Source organism: Brienomyrus brachyistius, chromosome 24 (assembly GCF_023856365.1).
Source record: "Brienomyrus brachyistius isolate T26 chromosome 24, BBRACH_0.4, whole genome shotgun sequence".
In the NCBI taxonomy this organism is placed as follows: domain Eukaryota; kingdom Metazoa; phylum Chordata; class Actinopteri; order Osteoglossiformes; family Mormyridae; genus Brienomyrus; species Brienomyrus brachyistius.
Window position 1 is genome coordinate 2,406,031 of NC_064556.1, and position 17,724 is coordinate 2,423,754.

General features: G+C 50.4%; 1 protein-coding gene and 1 long non-coding RNA gene across 8 annotated transcripts; both read left to right on the forward strand.

Annotated features, from left to right (window-relative positions):
* The first annotated feature begins 179 nt into the window (after positions 1-179).
* On the forward strand, positions 180-17,648 carry brd8a (bromodomain containing 8a). 7 transcript variants are annotated; one of them, XM_048994823.1, is made up of 20 exons: positions 180-223; positions 964-1,060; positions 1,302-1,371; positions 2,265-2,314; positions 2,506-2,628; positions 2,699-2,779; positions 2,869-2,933; positions 3,587-3,729; positions 4,371-4,562; positions 4,645-4,747; positions 5,068-5,178; positions 5,976-6,136; positions 6,665-7,127; positions 7,209-7,252; positions 8,346-8,596; positions 9,464-9,556; positions 9,647-9,715; positions 9,968-10,250; positions 16,257-16,301; positions 17,187-17,648. In XM_048994823.1, exons 1-20 carry the CDS (start codon positions 205-207, stop codon positions 17,244-17,246), a joined length of 2,523 nt encoding a protein of 840 aa, XP_048850780.1. In that variant the 5' UTR covers positions 180-204; the 3' UTR covers positions 17,247-17,648. The 7 variants fall into 7 exon arrangements, with proteins under 7 accessions (XP_048850780.1, XP_048850778.1, XP_048850779.1 ...); XM_048994821.1 differs by having other exon boundaries at positions 6,665-7,252; XM_048994822.1 differs by lacking the exon at positions 16,257-16,301 and having other exon boundaries at positions 6,665-7,252.
* On the forward strand, positions 7,315-8,297 carry LOC125719929 (uncharacterized). The gene is made up of 3 exons (XR_007385248.1): positions 7,315-7,559; positions 7,808-7,843; positions 7,969-8,297. It is a non-coding gene; the product is annotated as an uncharacterized LOC125719929 (long non-coding RNA).
* Positions 17,649-17,724: the final 76 nt, after the last annotated feature.

Below are 17,724 nucleotides of genomic sequence, written 5' to 3' on the forward strand. Positions count from 1 at the left end.
TTTTTTTAATACGGTTGTGGAATTCGTAATACTTTATACTGGCAAATACTTTGTATAATGAAACCAGTAAACTCCAAGCAACATGGGAAATGAACAGCTGATGCATAAACACGTGTTGGAGATACCGAAAAACTACAATTCCCATGGTGCGCAAAAGCGGAAGCGACCTCGCGGGTGACGAGGGCGGAGTTCAGTCCCGACAAAATGGCGAGCGGAGTTGGAAGTGAGTATTGTGGTTAGCTAGACGGCTACCTGTAAGCTCTGAGTAAAATAGGTACCTAAGTGCTGTTTACAATGACTGCTGTGTGAATAAGGTGCCATGCATCAGCCATGCGTGTAGTTTATGGCTCCAAGTTCTTGATATTAACTTTAAGTACTAGCTAGCTAGCTGTAGTATTTGTTTTGAAAAATCGGATAGACTTAATCTTATTGTGCTGTGTCAGAGTTATAATACGTTATTTTTATTGGCAGCCCCGTATTCACACGTATTTGCAGTTAGTTTCTGTTACACTGTATTATTCCGCCGCTTGTTGGGATTCCCTACGCCCTGACATTAGCGTATTGACGCGGACGTGTGGTTAACTAACTGCAGGCATGTTAAAAGGCGCGCCACCTTCCGCGTCAGGGGATGCACGGCTATTGGCGATTCATCGTGCATAGCCCCTCACAGACACTTTGTTACTGTAACGCAGTAAAATGATACTGTTCCCCCCGCCCCCCGGAATAACTATTTCAAATAAAAAGGAATTTGTCATCTCTCCTGTGCTGTTCAGTTCTGCCTTTGACATGTCCACCATCATTGTCATTCTTTCACCTTCAAACGTCCGTCTCTCTACACCCTGTTTCACTCTGTCCAACATATGCCCCCACCCTGCTATACACTATCGTTACCCTGTGACCCCCCCCCCCCCCCCCCCATGTCCCACCTTGTCCCACCCTGTCCCTTTCTCTTCTCCGCTGTAGAGCACAAGCTGCTGTCTCTGGGCCCCACGGAGCCCTGGTCAGTGAGAGAAAAGCTGTGCTTGGCCTCCTCTGTCATGAAGAGCGGAGATCAGAACTGGTAAATGCGGGCTGGGCTGTCTGTCCTGCACACGTTCGATCCAGAGCACACCAGACCCTTGTGTTTCCTTACTCTGGACTACAGGAACATCCGCTTGGCTTTCAGCTCCTCGCTGTCCTTAATAAAGTGTTTGTTTTTTTCACCCATGGTGCCTTTTTTTGTTTATCTTGCCACATTACTGCATTGGGGTTTTTTTTTTGGAGAAATCATGTGCAATAGCAGATTTCTCTCTGTCCCATAGGGTGTCGGTCAGCAGAGCCATCAAACCTTTTGCAGAGCCAGGAAGACCCCCCGACTGGTTCTCACAGAAGGTAGGGGAGACTCACATATACAAGTCCCCCACCCTGAATATGCAGATTCACTGAACTTGAGGTTACATGCTGGTAGAGCCTAGGGCTTGGTCAGCATGTCAGTCTGCTTGCCCCTGTTCTTTTAAAACGCATGATAATAGTCTGCTTACTAGAAACAAAAGACACCTTTCAGATTGGGGCGAAATAACAATGGGTCCTCACTCCACACTTTCTTGATATAGTTTCCCTACCCGGTCCTCAGGGACCCATGGCCGGTTCACATTTTTGCTCCCTGCCAGACAGTCCACATTTTTGCTACCTCCCAGTTCTCGGTCGGGGAAAATTGGCTGTGGGTTCCCCAGGACCAGATTGGAAAACACCGATATTAGAGGCTAATCATTATGTCTGCACAGAAGTGCTTTTAGGCTGTTGACGTATCTGCCTTTCATGTGTTTTTGAGAGTAGGGGTGAGTCAGAGGCAGTAAACACAGTACCATTGATTAGGCCACACCCATCCGTGCTGAGCTCGAAGAGCTTGCTGCAGCATGAATGACTTTACCAACTGTAAGCACAGCCACTCGATGGCACCTGTAGCACTTGTCCAAGCCGTCATCCAGGCCAGATGGAGGAAGGTATTACAGTCATGCATAACAACTTTTCGGTCAACGACAGATCGCATTTACAACGGTGGTCCCTTAAAATGATAACAGAGGTGAAAAAATTCACCTGGAGACGTCGTAGCGCAACGCATCACCCTCGTTAATACCGACGCATGACGGCGTTTCAGCTTCTGCAGTGTGAGATCATCAGGATGAGAAATGACAGTGGTCATCAGCTACGGCAGACTTTAAATGATGCCTTGAGGCGGATTGTGGGTCTGATGCTCACATTCTTGCTGATCCTCTTTGTCTCAGCACTGCGCTTCCCAATACTCCGAGCTCCTCGAGACGACAGAGACCCCAAAGTAAGTGGCAGCGCCGTCGTCGGATCGGGACTCGTTCATGACACGCAGGCGTGGAGGTTGGGTTTTAGGTGATGGCCCCCAGACACAGGAGGACACTGCCTTAGAGGATATTTGTAGATGTGTAAGCTGGGTTAGGAGAGTAGACGGTGGATGAGATGTTGCCCAGGTTTGCAGGTGATGCTTCTCTCCAGGCGAAAGCGCGGCGAGAAGGGAGAGGTGGTGGAAACAGTGGAGGACGTGATCGTGCGTAAGCTCACGGCAGAGAGGATCGAGGAGCTGAAGCGCCTCATCAGGGACACGCAGGAGAAGCACAGGTACGTAGAGGAGGAGACGGGCCTCGCTCCTCTCCTCCCGAGTGTTAAGCCCCACCCTCTGCCTCCGCAGGAGGCTGAAGAAGGAGTCGGAGCTGATCCAAGCCGGGCACCTGGACTCCAAGTTGGAGGAGCTATGGGGGGGCGTCGTGCAGTAAGACGTGTCCTCCGGCCAGCCCCGTGGTGTTCAGGGAGTGGGGGAAGGGCTTTACCTCAGCCCATGACTACCTCCCTTTCTCACAGGAAGGAGAAGCAGGAAGAGGAAGAGGCGGAGCTAAAGCGGAAGACCACAGATGCCGCCTATCAGGGTACAGGATGTTATCCGAACCCTCCAGTGTCTCACTCACTATTAAATGTAATTAAAAGTAGATCAAATAGTATTTTCTATGAAATACACACGCACCAGGGCTGCAAGATCATATCGCGATTATATAGGGCACGCGCAATGATTACCAGGGCTTTAGATGACGGGTGCAAACATTTGTCCAGACGCTGGCTTTTCGGTGCTGTATGGGCACTTACACCAACAATGTGGTAAGCAGTTCGGCAGTGTCCATCACATATTAATGAGATGCGAATACTGACAGCCGAAATTTTATATTCTGTATAGATTTCCTGTATTCTCGTGTTTAATAACTTTAAACTGCAAAAAGTACAGCCACACCACCGACGTCTTTTTGCCTGATTCATCCTCATTATCTGCGCATTTAAATATGCCGCCCTGGTGATTATCGCGCATGGGCCATTACACCCCACGGTGACGTCATGCGCCCCTAATTTAGACCGATCAGTTTCATTTAATGATTGATTAGTTGATTGACAGGCTTAGTGTGGTGATGACGTGACAATGCATGTGTCTGCCTGAGGTCTCACTGGAGCTCTGTTGCAGTTAACGTGGCCTGTGTTTCACTGTAATCTGAGCGTTTAAGGGATCTCATCTCGCCTCACCCCCCGCCCCCAGCTCGCCTGGCAGTGAAGAACACCCCCAAGCGTGTGCCCAGTGTAACAGTGCGCTCTCCACTGGGGGCCAGCTCACCCAGCCTGGACTTCCCACCAGCAGAGCGGCCGCCAGCAGCCCCTGAGGAGCCCAGTGTCCCAGCGCCAGTGAGTGTCCACTGCCAGCTGTGATGTGCTGCTGCCATTTAAGATACACATTCATAAGGGGAGAGCAATTATCGCCTGTTTCGGAGGCATGTTTCGGGGGCGTGTTCGTCTCTGGATGTTTGCTGACATTTTTCAGATCTTATTCCAATTAGGAGCCGTGTGGCTCAGCAGGTTAGAACGCTGTTCCTGTGATCGGAAGGTTGCTGGTTTGAATCCCACGGTCAGCGGTGTAATGTCACCTCTGGGCCTCCGATTAGGGTCTTTAGCCTCAGTTCCTTATAAGGAAGTAAATTTGTTGCTTTGGGGATAAAATGACAAAAAAAATGTAAATAAATAGAATTATTAATAATAATTATTATTAAGTTTAAGTTTGAACATAAATTTACAAACGAGAGGAGGCCATTTGGCCCATCCAGCTCGTTTGGGGAGAACTTAACTAATAGCTCAGAGTTGTTAAAATCTTATCTAGCTCTGATTTAAAGGAACTCAGGGTTTCAGCTTGCGCTACACGAACAGGAAGCCTATTCCATACTCTAACTACACGCTGTGTAAAGAAGTGCTTCCTCAAATTCGTTTTAAAATGTTCTCCTGCTAATTTGATTCCTGGCGATCAGAGCGAATGGCCATGTGTTGTCCCTCAGACTCCAGGGGGCGCCGTGTTCATGCCCCTGCCGGAGGCGGCAGCGCCCGGCCTGGGGGAGGGCGGTCTGGGCCCTCTCCTGGATGACTCCCCCCAGAAGAAGCTGCTGGGCCAGAAGGCCACACCCCCACCTTCCCCGCTGCTCTCGGAGCTGCTGAAGAAGGGCAGCCTGCTGCCCACCAGCCCCCGACTGGTGAGGGGGGCAGCGGGGAATGACGGTGGGGCGGGGGGGCATTACGGAACAGGGCTGGTCACGTCCCTACCTCCTGTTTCAGGTGGGGGAGGGAGACGGCCCCGCAGGTCATGTGACCGGCGCCCACGGCACGGCCGAGCTCCAGCTGCCGACCACGGCTCTGCCCACCTCGCAAGCGGCGACAGGTAACCCTGAGGACCGCACCCGCGTGATGCGCAGTGGAGGTACCTTAGAGGTCCGGAATGGGGCTTCAGCACGCGCTCTACAGATAACCCAGCTAGCCTGTAGTGTATGCGCACTGACCGACTGCGCAGTTACTGATTACGCAGCGTGTATGTTGGTGCGTGTGTGTGCCCGTCTGCGCCTGCGCAGCCGCTGAGTCACGCTGTGTCGTTGAAGCCTGCCTCACGCATACCCGCTGAAGGCCCCGCCCTCCCTGTGCCCCCCACCCTCCCTGTACCCCCCGCCCTCCCTGTGCCCCCCGACCTGTCTGTCCGTGTGCCAGGTGCCCCCACGCTGTCCCGTCTGCTGGAAGCCAGGCCCGCCCACTTCCCCTCTCCCCTGGGCTCGCTGGCCATGAGCCCAGCGCCGGACAACCCTGGTTCGCTCAACACAGGTCTATATCTCCCCCCCCCCCCCCCTCCATCTACAAACGTGCCCCCCTTTTCTGAAGTTAACACTCATACTCTGTCCACTCTGCTTGCGTAGCCTCACATGTTAACATTATATTGGGGAGGGGGCGGGGGGTGATCTGATTTACTCACAGCCTACTATCCGTAACTGTTTCAGAGTAAACGCTCATCACACCAAGCGTTTGCTGAGGACGGCAGACAACCCCGGCTGATCACTGAAACATCAGTTCCATCGATCACGCCGTCGTTTGTTTGCGAGTGACGCTCGAGTCAAAAAGAGAATGTGCTTCAGATTGCTGCATAGTGTGTCCAGGCGGTTTCAGGATGCAAAAACCCAAGATTCCGTGCGCGGATTCCAGTCTGAATCCCTATTGGCTGGGCCACTGCCTTGCTCCGCCCCTGCCCTGCCAGCCTGGCCAATAAGGAGGGAATAGCTTGTTTGTCCTCATCTTCATTTCCTCATTGTGTTTCAGCAGTGCCCCACAGTAACCCCTATATCTCAGATCTTTTCCATTTCATTAATATCCTGTCATATTTCAGTTTGGCTTAGAGAATATAAACTTTTCCACTTTGGTCTGTGAGAATCACAGTTATTCCCTCCTGCACTATGCACGAAGTATGATGTAGTACTCCTCTGAGTATTGAATGGAGTACTTCTCTGTGTACTGAATGGAGTATTAGAGGAAATCTCTCTAAGTTGAGGCAGTGATTTACATTCCTGAGCTCCTGGCTGGACCTGCTCATCGCTGCGTGTTCACGTTGACACTCGGCAAACCCGCAGGGGACGACTTGGCCGAGAACCCCGCAGCTGGAGAGCCCCCCCCGGCGGCCGCGGGGAAGGAGGCGGAGCTGGGCGATGAGGACCTCGTCACCGTGTCCTACATGGGGGACGACCTGGACCTAGAAACTGTGGGTGACATCATTGCCATCATTGAGGAGAAGGTGAAGTACCACACACACACACACACACACTCACACGCACACACACACGCACACACACACACACACGCACACACACTCACACACACGCACGCACACACATACACACGCACACACACGCACACACACACGCACACACACTCGCACACACACACTCACACACACGCACACACACACACAGTCACACACACACACACACTCACACACACACACTCACACACACACACACTCACACACGGCCTGCGAAAATGTGAAAACGAATAGAAACAAGTTACAGTACAAATGACTTTGTGGATGAGAAGAGGCAGACAATAGATAGACAGACAGACAGACACAAACTGGTTCAGACACTGATGAGGAGTGCAAATTAATAATAGTTTAATTAACAATAAAGAATCTGTATACGTAACAGCGTATTCTTCTATGGCCCATGTGTGGCAGTATCACAAGATCACTGCCTCCCCTATGGCTCCACACCCTTAGGGGGCGCAGTGCTTGTGATAATGAGGTCTGGTCACTGGGGCCCCGCAGGTGGACGACAACGCAGAGGCACTGGATGCGGCGGCGGTGGAGGCCGCTCTGTCCCTGTGCGAGGAGGTGGCCGACAGCCACGCCCTGACGGGCCCCTGGGAGGCGGGGCCCTTCAAGCCGCCGGAGCCAGGCCCCGCGGCCCCGCCCATCGTTTCCCCGGTTGCGGCGGTGACCGATGCCGCCAGGGAGGCCAAGACGGAGCCACTAGAGGAGAAGTGCCGGCCACTGGGTGCCACGAGCCTCATCTTAGCCGCCGCCCACTCCCACCTGAGCCCCGCCCCTTCCTCTTCCGCGGTCATTACCAGTCTCACACGGGCAACGTCGCCCCTCCCTGAGGCAGGGACACAAGGCGGGGCCAGCAGAGGGGAGGGCCCAAGGGAACAGAACTCCGCCTCCCCACATGTCACCATCAAGTTTGAGAGCGAGGAGTGGCCACAGCCAGGTGGTGACACACCCAGGGCCGGTGAGCAGGACGCGGGGCTTCGCTGCACGCCACCATCCCCGGTGTCACCCTCCCGTGACCCCGCTGCTCTCTCCTCCCCAGACTCGGGAGCTGAAGACTGCTGTGCGTCGGAAACCCCCTCCAAGGTACCCCCGTGGTGTCTAGAGGCATAACCTACTGGCTGGTTAGAGAGGCGACCTGGGATAAACAGGAGGCCCAGGCTAAAGGAGCACCTCAGGTTAAAGGGGCGGGCCAGGCTAAAGGGGCGGCTCAGGTTAAAGGAGCGGCTAAAGTTAAAGGGGCGCCTCAGGTTAAAGGGGTGGCCCAGGCTAAAGGGGCAGCCCAGGCTAAAGGGGCAGCCCAGGCTAAAGGGGCAGCTCAGGTTAAAGGGGCGCCTCAGGTTAAAGGGCCGGTCAGGTTAAAGGGGCGGGCCAGGCTAAAGGGGCGGCTCAGGTTAAAGGAGCGGCTAAAGTTAAAGGGGCGCCTCAGGTTAAAGGGCCGGTCAGGTTAAAGGGGCGGGCCAGGCTAAAGGGGCAGCTCAGGTTAAAGGGGCGCCTCAGGTTAAAGGAGCGGCTAAAGTTAAAGGGGCGCCTCAGGTTAAAGGGCCGGTCAGGTTAAAGGGGCGGCCCAGGGTAAAGGGGCACCTCAGGTTAAAGGGCCGATCAGGTTAAAGGGCCGATCAGGCTAAAGGGGCGGCTCAGGTTAAAGGAGCGGCTCAAGTTAAAGGGGTGCCTCAGGTTAAAGGGGCGGCCCAGGCTAAAGGGGCGGCTCAGGTTAAAGGGGCGGTCAGGCTAAAGGGGCGGGCCAGGCTAAAGGGGCGGCTCAGGTTAAAGGGGCGGCTCAGGTTAAAGGGGCGGCTCAGGTTAAAGGGGCGGCTCAGGTTAAAGGGGCGCCTCAGGTTAAAGGGGCGGCCCAGGCTAAATTCAGACAGGGCTGGGCCTTTAGAAGTATGTGTGAGAAATCAGACATAATAATAATAATAGTCTTTCTAGTCCACAGATGTGGAAATTTGAGGTTTGAGGTAAAAAACATCACAATATATAACACTGGTAATTGAAATCACAGCACATTTACACGTATAAGGGCAGTGAGCAGGTTCTCAGGTGTGTCTGGACTGGTGCCCCGAGACAAGGGGACGTGAACTGCAGCAGGATAAGCGGGGGGTAGATGGCTGGATGGATAAAGGAGACTGATCCGGGTGTGACGTCATGCCGTGAATAACAATACTGCCCCCCGCAGGACGTGAAGGAGGAGGACGTGGGGAGCGATGCTGATGAGGGCAGCGGGACGGAGATGAAGGAATGTGGGGAGGGGGACCCGGGCGAAGGTGAGGGGTGTCCTGGTGAGGGGGCGGAGCCCTACCTGTCGGAGGCGGAGTTGGAGCCAGCAGCGAGCGAGAGCGAGGACGGGTGTAGCCTCCACACAGCCTCCTCTCTGCAGCTGCACAACACGGCCGACTCCATCCCCAGCAGCCCCGCATCCTCCCAGTTGTGAGTACAGGTTTCCAGTCCCCCTCTGTGTCTGTCTCTGTATGTGTGCTTCTGGAGTTCTCCAATGCCTGTGTATCTCTCTAGTACTTTTGTGTATGTTTTTATTTGGCTGTAGATCCCCTTTATGAGTATGTTTCTGCCTGTTCCTGTAGTTATCCAGCCTTTGAGTTGCTGACTGTTCCTGTAGTTCTCCAGGCTGTCTGTGTTTCTGCCTGTTCCTGTAGTTCTCCAGGCTGTGTCTGTGTTTCTGCCTGTTCCTGTAGTTCTCCAGGCTGTGTCTATGTTTCTGCCATTTCCTGTAGTTATCCAGGCTGTGTCTCTGTTTCTGTCATTTCCTGTAGTTATCCAGGCTGTGTCTGTGTTTCTGCCTGTTCCTGTAGTTCTCCAGGCTGTGTCTATGTTTCTGCCATTTCCTGTAGTTATCCAGGCTGTGTCTATGTTTCTGCCATTTCCTGTAGTTATCCAGGCTGTGTCTCTGTTTCTGCCATTTCCTGTAGTTATCCAGGCTGTGTCTGTGTTTCTGCCATTTCCTGTAGTTATCCAGGCTGTCTCTCTGTTTCTGCCATTTCCTGTAGTTATCCAGGCTGTGTCTCTGTTCCTACCATTTCCTGTAGTTCTCCAGGCTGTGTCTGTGTTTCTGCCATTTCCTGTAGTTCTCCAGGCTGTCTGTGTTTCTGCCTGTTCCTGTAGTTCTCCAGGCTGTCTGTGTTTCTGCCTGTTCCTGTAGTTCTCCAGGCTGTGTCTGTGTTTCTGCCTGTTCCTGTAGTTATCCAGCCTTTGTCTGACTTTCCTGTAGTTCTCCAGCCTGCCTGTGTATTTTCAGTACCCTCTGACAGCATCTTACCCCTACCCACCCCCCGTTAACAGCTCCATGTGCAGCGAGGACCAGGAAGCCATCCAGGCACAGAAGATCTGGAAGAAAGCCATCATGCTGGTGTGGCGGGCTGCAGCCAATCACAGGTGTCCGTCGCCTGTGGAAGCCCAGGGCAGGTGAGGAAGGTGTCCGGCCTGTCTCAGTGATTAATGGCAGCGTGGTGTTGTCCCGGTCAGGTATGCCAACGTGTTCCTGCAGCCAGTGACAGACGACATAGCGCCGGGGTACCACAGCATCGTTCACAGGTGAGGTGTGTTTCCTCTGCTCTGCTTCTCCCTCCTTCTTTTATGTGCCTGATTTCAGTCCACTGAATAACTTCCTGCTTTCCGTATATCCAGTCACTTCCTCTTGTTAATCCTCTGTACACATTTTCTCTGTTGTATTCTCTTCATCCCAATTTTATCTGCATTCCCACCCCTCCCCCTTTGTCCCCTTCTCTATACATTCTCATACTTCGTTCTTTTCATCCTTGGCCCCTTTCTCTTTCCCGTCAAAAGGCCGATGGACCTCTCCACGATCAAGAAGAACATCGAGACCGGCCTGATCCGTACCACGGCCGAGTTCCAGCGCGACATCATGCTGATGTTCCAGAACGCCGTCATGTACAACAGCTCCGACCACGACGTCTACCACATGGCGCTGGAGATGCAGCGTGACGTGCTGGAACAGGTGCAGCAGTTCCTGGCCACACAGCTCATCATGCAGACGTCCGAGTCGGGCATCAGCGCCAAGAGTCTGCGGGGTCGCGACTCTGCCCGCAAGCAGGACTCTTCTGACAAGGTGGGGAGGGGAGAGGAGGGAGGAAACAGGGACAGAATGGGAGGAAAGGGGAGGTGGGGGAGAAGGTAAAAGGGAAGGAGAGAATGGAGGTGTGGAAAAGTGATTTTTAGGGCAGGAACCTTTTTTTAACAAACTTTGAAACACTTAAGACACCAAAGCACAAAATCGAGAACCGAGATACCAGCTCAAATCAGCGAATGAGAGGAGGCAGAGAGTACAGTCGTTACGAAGCTCCCATGAGTCAAGGATAGCGCCCCCAACCTGCGGGACGCCTTCGGTGCTTGTCCTCACCCCCGTCCAGTGAGCCCGCTCGCAGCGGTGACCTGCTGACCTCAAGCAGCGAGGTGTCAACTGGAGTAACATCACCCTTGAATCCAGAGAAGCTCCTGCAGGCAAGTCCAGCTTCACCTAGCATTATTGTTAGAGTCTCCCTGTGTTCAATCCATTTCCACAATAACTAAAGTTGGTGGCATATTCCTGTATTCAGCTTGTAAGCTCCAGAGGCTCTGATTGGTCAGAAGATGACATCTAATGACTTATTGTTAATCTTTGTAGACATCTTGAACGTTATCATCGAATTTGAACACCATTTGATTAGACCAATATTGAGGACAGCCGTCTATTATTTGTCCCATAAATGTATATATTTTTGATGTCTTTATTTCCTTCAGTGTGGACATCATCACAAAGCAAAGAAATATGTCAGATCGACCTCACAAGCTCGGCCGGAGCACTAGGGAGGCACCCGCTCGTAAATCTGACCGTCGCGAGCCGGTTCGCTCCAAATTTCTGCCGTTTCTCAAATTGCTTATCAGCTTCACTTCTTTGCCATAGTTCAGTTTGAAAGAGTCGAGACGTCAGTCGAGGTACAAAACAAGGTGACGTCAAGGGCACCTGCTCACGGTGTGGAGGAAAAGCCACCCCTGGAGAGGAGATGTTTGGATCAGGTGTCCTTTATTGAGGAGCATGCTCGGGAGCCCCCTGGAAGGGGACTCGGAGATGGATTCCGAGTGGGGACAGTAAATACTACTCGGATCAAAGGTACAACGGATCAGGGGGCCGGGAGGCGTGTCAGCTGTCTATTTGCATATCCCTTCCTGGGGTGTCAGGTGGGGGTGGATGTCATTGGTACCCTGTTGGCTAGATGAGGAGGACATGGTCCGTGGTTGGGAGAGGAACGTGCATCCTGTTCTGCTTCCTGCAGCCCCTAAAGGTACACTTTTTAGTCATCTGCCCAATGCTCTTTGTTGCTCTTTGCACCCCCCCAATGCCCCAAAATTCAAAGCTTTTGATTGGTGACAAAGCCTTCTGGACTACAGACGGCGGTTTGTGAGTTAAGTAAGAGCTCTCAGTGCAGGAGAGAGGCCTGAAGAACATGAAGAAGAACATGCAGATGATCTCTGTCTGCTGATGAGGTGCTGCTTCCGACATGGAGAAGAACTTAAGAACTACAGAGACTCAGCACGTCACGGCCGACACCACAATCCTGGAGCAGAGCTCAGTCCAGTCGGGCTCCCAGGACCGGCGAGAGAGGAAGGCGGGACACGGTTGATTTGACTAAACGTGACGAAGTGGCATTCTGAAGTCCTGGTGGACCAGAGGATGCAGTAAGCAGGAGAAGATGTAGTCAGGAATGCTGAGAGGTGGTCAGAAACACCAAGATATGGTCTGGAATGTCAATAGGGACGGTCTAGAATGCCAACAGACGGTATGGAAGGCTGGGATTCAGTCAGGAACGCTGAGAGATGGTCTGTAAGGCTGAGATACTGTCAGAAACACTGGGCTGTGGATACAAGTTACTGCAGAATTCCTTACTGCTGTAGAACTGGGTTCAGCCAGAATTCTGTCACCAAGAGAGGTTAGGACATGAGTTTCTTACCTATTAATTAACTTCCCGCTAGTTATGCTGCGTTCCATTTGAACTCGTAATTCGGAAATTCCAAGTTCTTAGTCGGAAATTAAGCTGGAATTCCGACTCTTGAACTTGGAGTAATCGACACAACCCCAAGCTCAGAATCCAAGATGGCAGCGCCCTTTATCAATAGAACTGAAAGCTGTACTGTTATACTTTGTACTGTAGTTTATTAGCACTTACGTCTTATTTGTAGCTCATTAAATTTGTCATTTACACAGTGCTGTCCAAACGCTATCTGTGGACGTGTTACTACGGTGTTTTTATGCGTAAAATACCGCATAATGTGTTGATATCTGCTGATATTGCTAACAATGGCTAACAACCGGGGTAGAACTGGGTCCAGTTTCAGAAAGCAGGATTTCTTGCTTAGCCAGATAACTTGTCAGATTTAAGGTAGTCTGGGCTAAATGTAACTGAACGAAGACAAAGGCCATTTAAACTGGGGTACCTTAAATTGGACATGTTATCTGGGAAAGCAAAGAATCTTTTTGAAACTGGTCCCTGGTATTTTAAGTGGCTTTCCGACCTTCTGTACTGAAATGCTGTTACCTCGTGTGTGACCTCATTCCCTGTTCCGAGTTCCGACCTCCGAGGTAAATGGAATACAGCATTACCATGATTTTTCTTTAGCCACAGATCATGTTTATGTGAAATCATTTTCCATATTTCACAAATGCAAATGTGGCTTAATGATCCCTGTGTAATTACGGCTTTATTTTCAGGACAGTACCACATTCTTGCATGGCTCTCCTACCTCTGCCCCACACAGTGCCAGAACTCGCTCTTGCCATCTGTCATAATTCAAATGACAGTGGATCCCCCAGTATCTGCTGATTCAGCTATTTCATTTTCAGTCGTCCGAAAATATTTGATGTAATAAACAGATGTATTTCATCTGTGCTCTGTGTCTACAGTTATCTGTGCAAGTTTATGGTGAAATAAGAAATCCTTGGTTTGGTAGACCATGCTAAAAGAGAAAATGTGTGTCCATAATTCAAGTGTAGAATGTGCGTAGTGGTGTTTGTGCGTGTACGTGCATTTGCTTCCGGTGTTTTTGAGACGCCCCAGTGCATTTTGCAATTAATTCGTGTGGTTCCCGTGAAAAAGATTGTTCCGCTATGGTATTCACCCCCCCCCCCCCCATGTTCGTGGATGACAGCTTGTCTGGGGAGAGACAGTGGACAGTCCGCATGAGGAGAATCTTGTTTTTCCATGAATTTTAATGTTAAATATATCAATAGTCCACATTTTAACTGTACTTGGAAGAATATTTGTTGAAAGCTACACTTATCAAAATATATTTGTACCAGATTTATTATTAAAAAAAAATCACTTTGCACACCTCCTGAGGGGGAGGGATCAAAGGTGAGGTCATGATAGGGACAGGGATAGAGGGTATTAATCTCGATGAACAATGGGAAAATACTGACTGAACAACTCAAATGTGATGGGGAAGTAACTGAGATTGTGTGTGTTTGTGGTGGTGGGGGGGGGGGGGGGGGGTTACGGACAGGACTCCCCTGTTTGTGCGGGCGCCCGTGTCAGCAGTCGCATGAGCACCATGCCACCCTGTTGCCATGTGTCTCGTTTGCTTGCATCCGCCATGCGCATGCGCACGTTCGTGAGAGTGCTCTGGTCTTGGTATCACTCCATTCCACACCCATTACCCATAAGGCCGTCTGCTTCACCTCCTGCAGCACATCTCTGGCAGCCAGAGAAAGATCACAGAACGCACCCACAGGGACGGTAAAAGCAGGACAGGCGCGCAGAAATGGAAGAAGTCTGCTGAATTACATCTACCCAGTGCTATAACTAGTACTACTAAAAAAAATATCATAATAATTAGAGATGGCACCGATCCAATACCCACCATAGGTATTGGGCAGATGCCGGCAAGAACTGCTGAATCTGATTTTGGGGGGAGCAGGCGAGTAAGTATTTAGCAGACAATAAGTTGGGGAGGGTGGAGATAGCCAGCAATTAGGAGTTAAAGATCTTGTTCAATGACCCAATAGTGAAATCACTCTGCTGACATTGGGATTTGAACCGGCAACCTTCTGATCACAGACACACCACTCCTCTACAAGAGCAGTAATATATCAGTATAACACTCAGCAACACCCTGCCCCTAAGCTCTGCCTCTTCCCACCTGCTTTCGTGGCATTATCCGAATGCTCCTGGCCACATTCCCCCCCGTAACCCCCTGAATAATGCACCGCTCCAGTCAGCCTGTCTGCTGTCTTCCATGGGTGTTTTCACTCCTTACCCCCGTGAGACTCCCGGGGTGGCGGCTTTCTCTTATGTCTTCCTGTGATCCCATTTCCTGTGGTTCTCTTCGCTTTTCCTCTGTTCATTGGGGGTTTTAGTGCCATTCAGGCTCTGGGTGCCTGTTTCTCTCTACCTGCATGTATCTTATGTGTTTCTCCCTCCTCACTCATTGGATATTGTGTCTGACATGATTTTAGTTTGACTGCATAGAGAAAGTCGATTGTTTTCTCACAGGACAATGGATGGTGTCAGTGTGTGTTTCCTCTGTCTGACTGTATCATTTGTCCTCTCACAGGACAGTGGATGGTGTCAGTTTCCTCTGTCTGACTGTATCGTTTGTCCTCTCACAGGACAGTGGATGGTGTCAGTGTGTGTTTCCTCTGTCTGACTGTATCGTTTGTCCTCTCACAGGACAGTGGATGGTGTCAGTGTGTGTCCTCTGTCTGAGTGTATCGTTTGTCCTCTCACAGGACAGTGGATGGTGTCAGTGTGTGTTTCCTCTGTCTGACTGTATCGTTTGTCCTCTCACAGGACAGTGGATGGTGTCAATGTGTGTTTCCTCTGTCTGACTGTATCGTTTGTCCTCTCACAGGACAATGGATGGTGTCAGTGTGTGTTTCCTCTGTCTGACTGTATCGTTTGTCGTCTCACAGGACAGTGGATGGTGTCAATGTGTGTTTCCTCTGTCTGACTGTATCGTTTGTCCTCTCACAGGACAATGGATGGTGTCAGTGTGTGTTTCCTCTCTCTGACTGTATCGTTTGTCGTCTCACAGGACAGTGGATGGTGTCAGTGTGTGTTTCCTCTGTCTGACTGTATCGTTTGTCGTCTCACAGGACAGTGGATGGTGTCAATGTGTGTTTCCTCTGTCTGACTGTATCGTTTGTCCTCTCACAGGACAATGGATGGTGTCAGTGTGTGTTTCCTCTCTCTGACTGTATCGTTTGTCGTCTCACAGGACAGTGGATGGTGTGAGTGTTTCCTCTGTCTGACTGTATCGTTTGTCGTCTCACAGGACAGTGGATGGTGTCAGTGTGTGTTTCCTCTGTCTGACTGTATCGTTTGTCCTCTCACAGGACAGTGGGTGGTGTCAGTTTCCTCTGTCTGACTGTATCGTTTGTCGTCTCACAGGACAGTGGATGGTGTCAGTGTGTGTTTCCTCTGTCTGACTGTATCGTTTGTCCTCTCACAGGACAGTGGATGGTGTCAGTGTGTGTTTCCTCTGTCTGACTGTATTGTTTGTCCTCTCACAGGACAGTGGGTGGTGTGTTTCCTCTGTCTGACTGTATCGTTTGTCCTCTCACAGGACAGTGGGTGGTGTGTTTCCTCTGTCTGACTGTATCGTTTGTCCTCTCACAGGACAGTGGATGGTGTCAGTTTCCTCTGTCTGACTGTATCGTTTGTCCTCTCACAGGACAGTGGGTGGTGTCAATTTCCTCTGTCTGACTGTATCGTTTGTCGTCTCACAGGACAGTGGATGGTGTCAGTGTGTTTCCTCTGTCTGACTGTATCGTTTGTCCTCTCACAGGATAGCGGATGGTGTGAGTGTGTTTCCTCTGTCTGACTGTATCGTTTGTCATCTCACAGGACAGTGGATGGTGTGAGTGTGTTTCCTCTGTCTGACTGCATCGTTTGTCCTCTCACAGGACAGTGGATGGTGTGAGTGTGTTTCCTCTGTCTGACTGTATCGTTTGTCCTCTCACAGGACAGTGGATGGTGTGAGTGTGTTTCCTCTGTCTGACTGTATCGTTTGTCCTCTCACAGGACAGTGGATGGTGTGAGTGTGTTTCCTCTGTCTGACTGTATCGTTTGTCCTCTCACAGGACAGTGTACCCATGGCCTCTCCTGCCTTTCTTCTCTCTCTCTTTGTAAGTATCCAGTGTTTAGCTTACAGAACGTATCTGTGACATCAGCATCTCAGACACACATGCGTGTTAAAGCCCTGTGTTTATTTGATTAACACACAGCCATTAAAATAAACAAAATGGCGCCCCCTTGTGGTACACACTCACTTAGCCTGACTGTCATGTTAAATGATCCTTTGACACAATCGGTTCACTTTCCCTTGGCTCTTGTTCACATATTTGTTCATATTTATTCACATTTTCCTTTTCTCAGTTCATTTTTGGATTCTGCTTTTCTACAAAATTGCAAATGGACACAACTCACTAAACATTTGTATGCAAATTAGACAGCAAATGGAATAAAAATTTAAACTACAAGTCAGTAGTGTGATATCTTAGAAAGGAGTGTGGTAACTGGGTAAGGTGTATATATATGGTCTATACCACTTTATTGATGCGTAATTTGTGTGTGTTACATATATATTACATCATGGGGACCAAATGTCCCCACAATGTGATAAAAAACCTTTTTTTGACCGTGGGGGGACCATTGTTTTGATCCCCACAAGGGGATACTCAGTTTCACAAAAATGTGACTGTAACCAAAATACTAAAAATGCCGAAAGTCTTGCATTTTGCCTGGTTACTTGTGGTTAAAGTTAGGATTGGTTAGGGGTTTTGCCCATAGAAATGAATGGATGGTCCTCACAAAGATATGAGTACAGGTCTGTGTGTGTGTGTGTGTGTGTGTGTGTGTGTGTGTGTGGGTGTGTGTTTGCGTGAAGACAAAGGTGAAGCTGAAATTCCACCCTGACATTGATTCAGCGGTTTCTCATCATAATCTGTCCCTGCTGTCCGCGTGGATGTGACCGCATGACGGCGCTGACTCAGCCCTCTGCTGTTCTGCAGGACGGTGGCACCAGGGGGCGCCGCTGTGCCATCGAGGCGGACATGAAGATGAAGAAGTGATCCCCGAGAGAGGGAGGAGTATCGCACCCATCGCATCCTGTTTCAGTTACCAAAAAAAGGCTCACTAACATGACAGCTCTTTCTGGAATTCACACAAGAATCTCACCCGGGAATACAGATCCGTATTCCTGTTCTTACAGTGATAGAACAAGGATGTCACAAAAAATACAAGCGAAAGTGTTTGTTTTTCTGTTGTCTGACTTCGGGGGGGGGGGGGGGGGGGGTCAGACGGGCCCATGTCTATCTCTTTTACAACCAATTTTAAAAATACGTTGTAATTATGTATCTGTCTTGTGCTGTTGTAAGTGCAGTGTGTAGTTTTGTACAGTCTTGTCTTGCGTACAGATTATACTTTTTTAAAACGTAACGTGTGTCATAAACAATAAATCTGATTAAAAAGCTCCTCGGTTTCTGCCAGTGGCTGTTCGATGATAATCCATCCACCATCTGGGCAGGAGTATGCAAGATAAGGGAAATA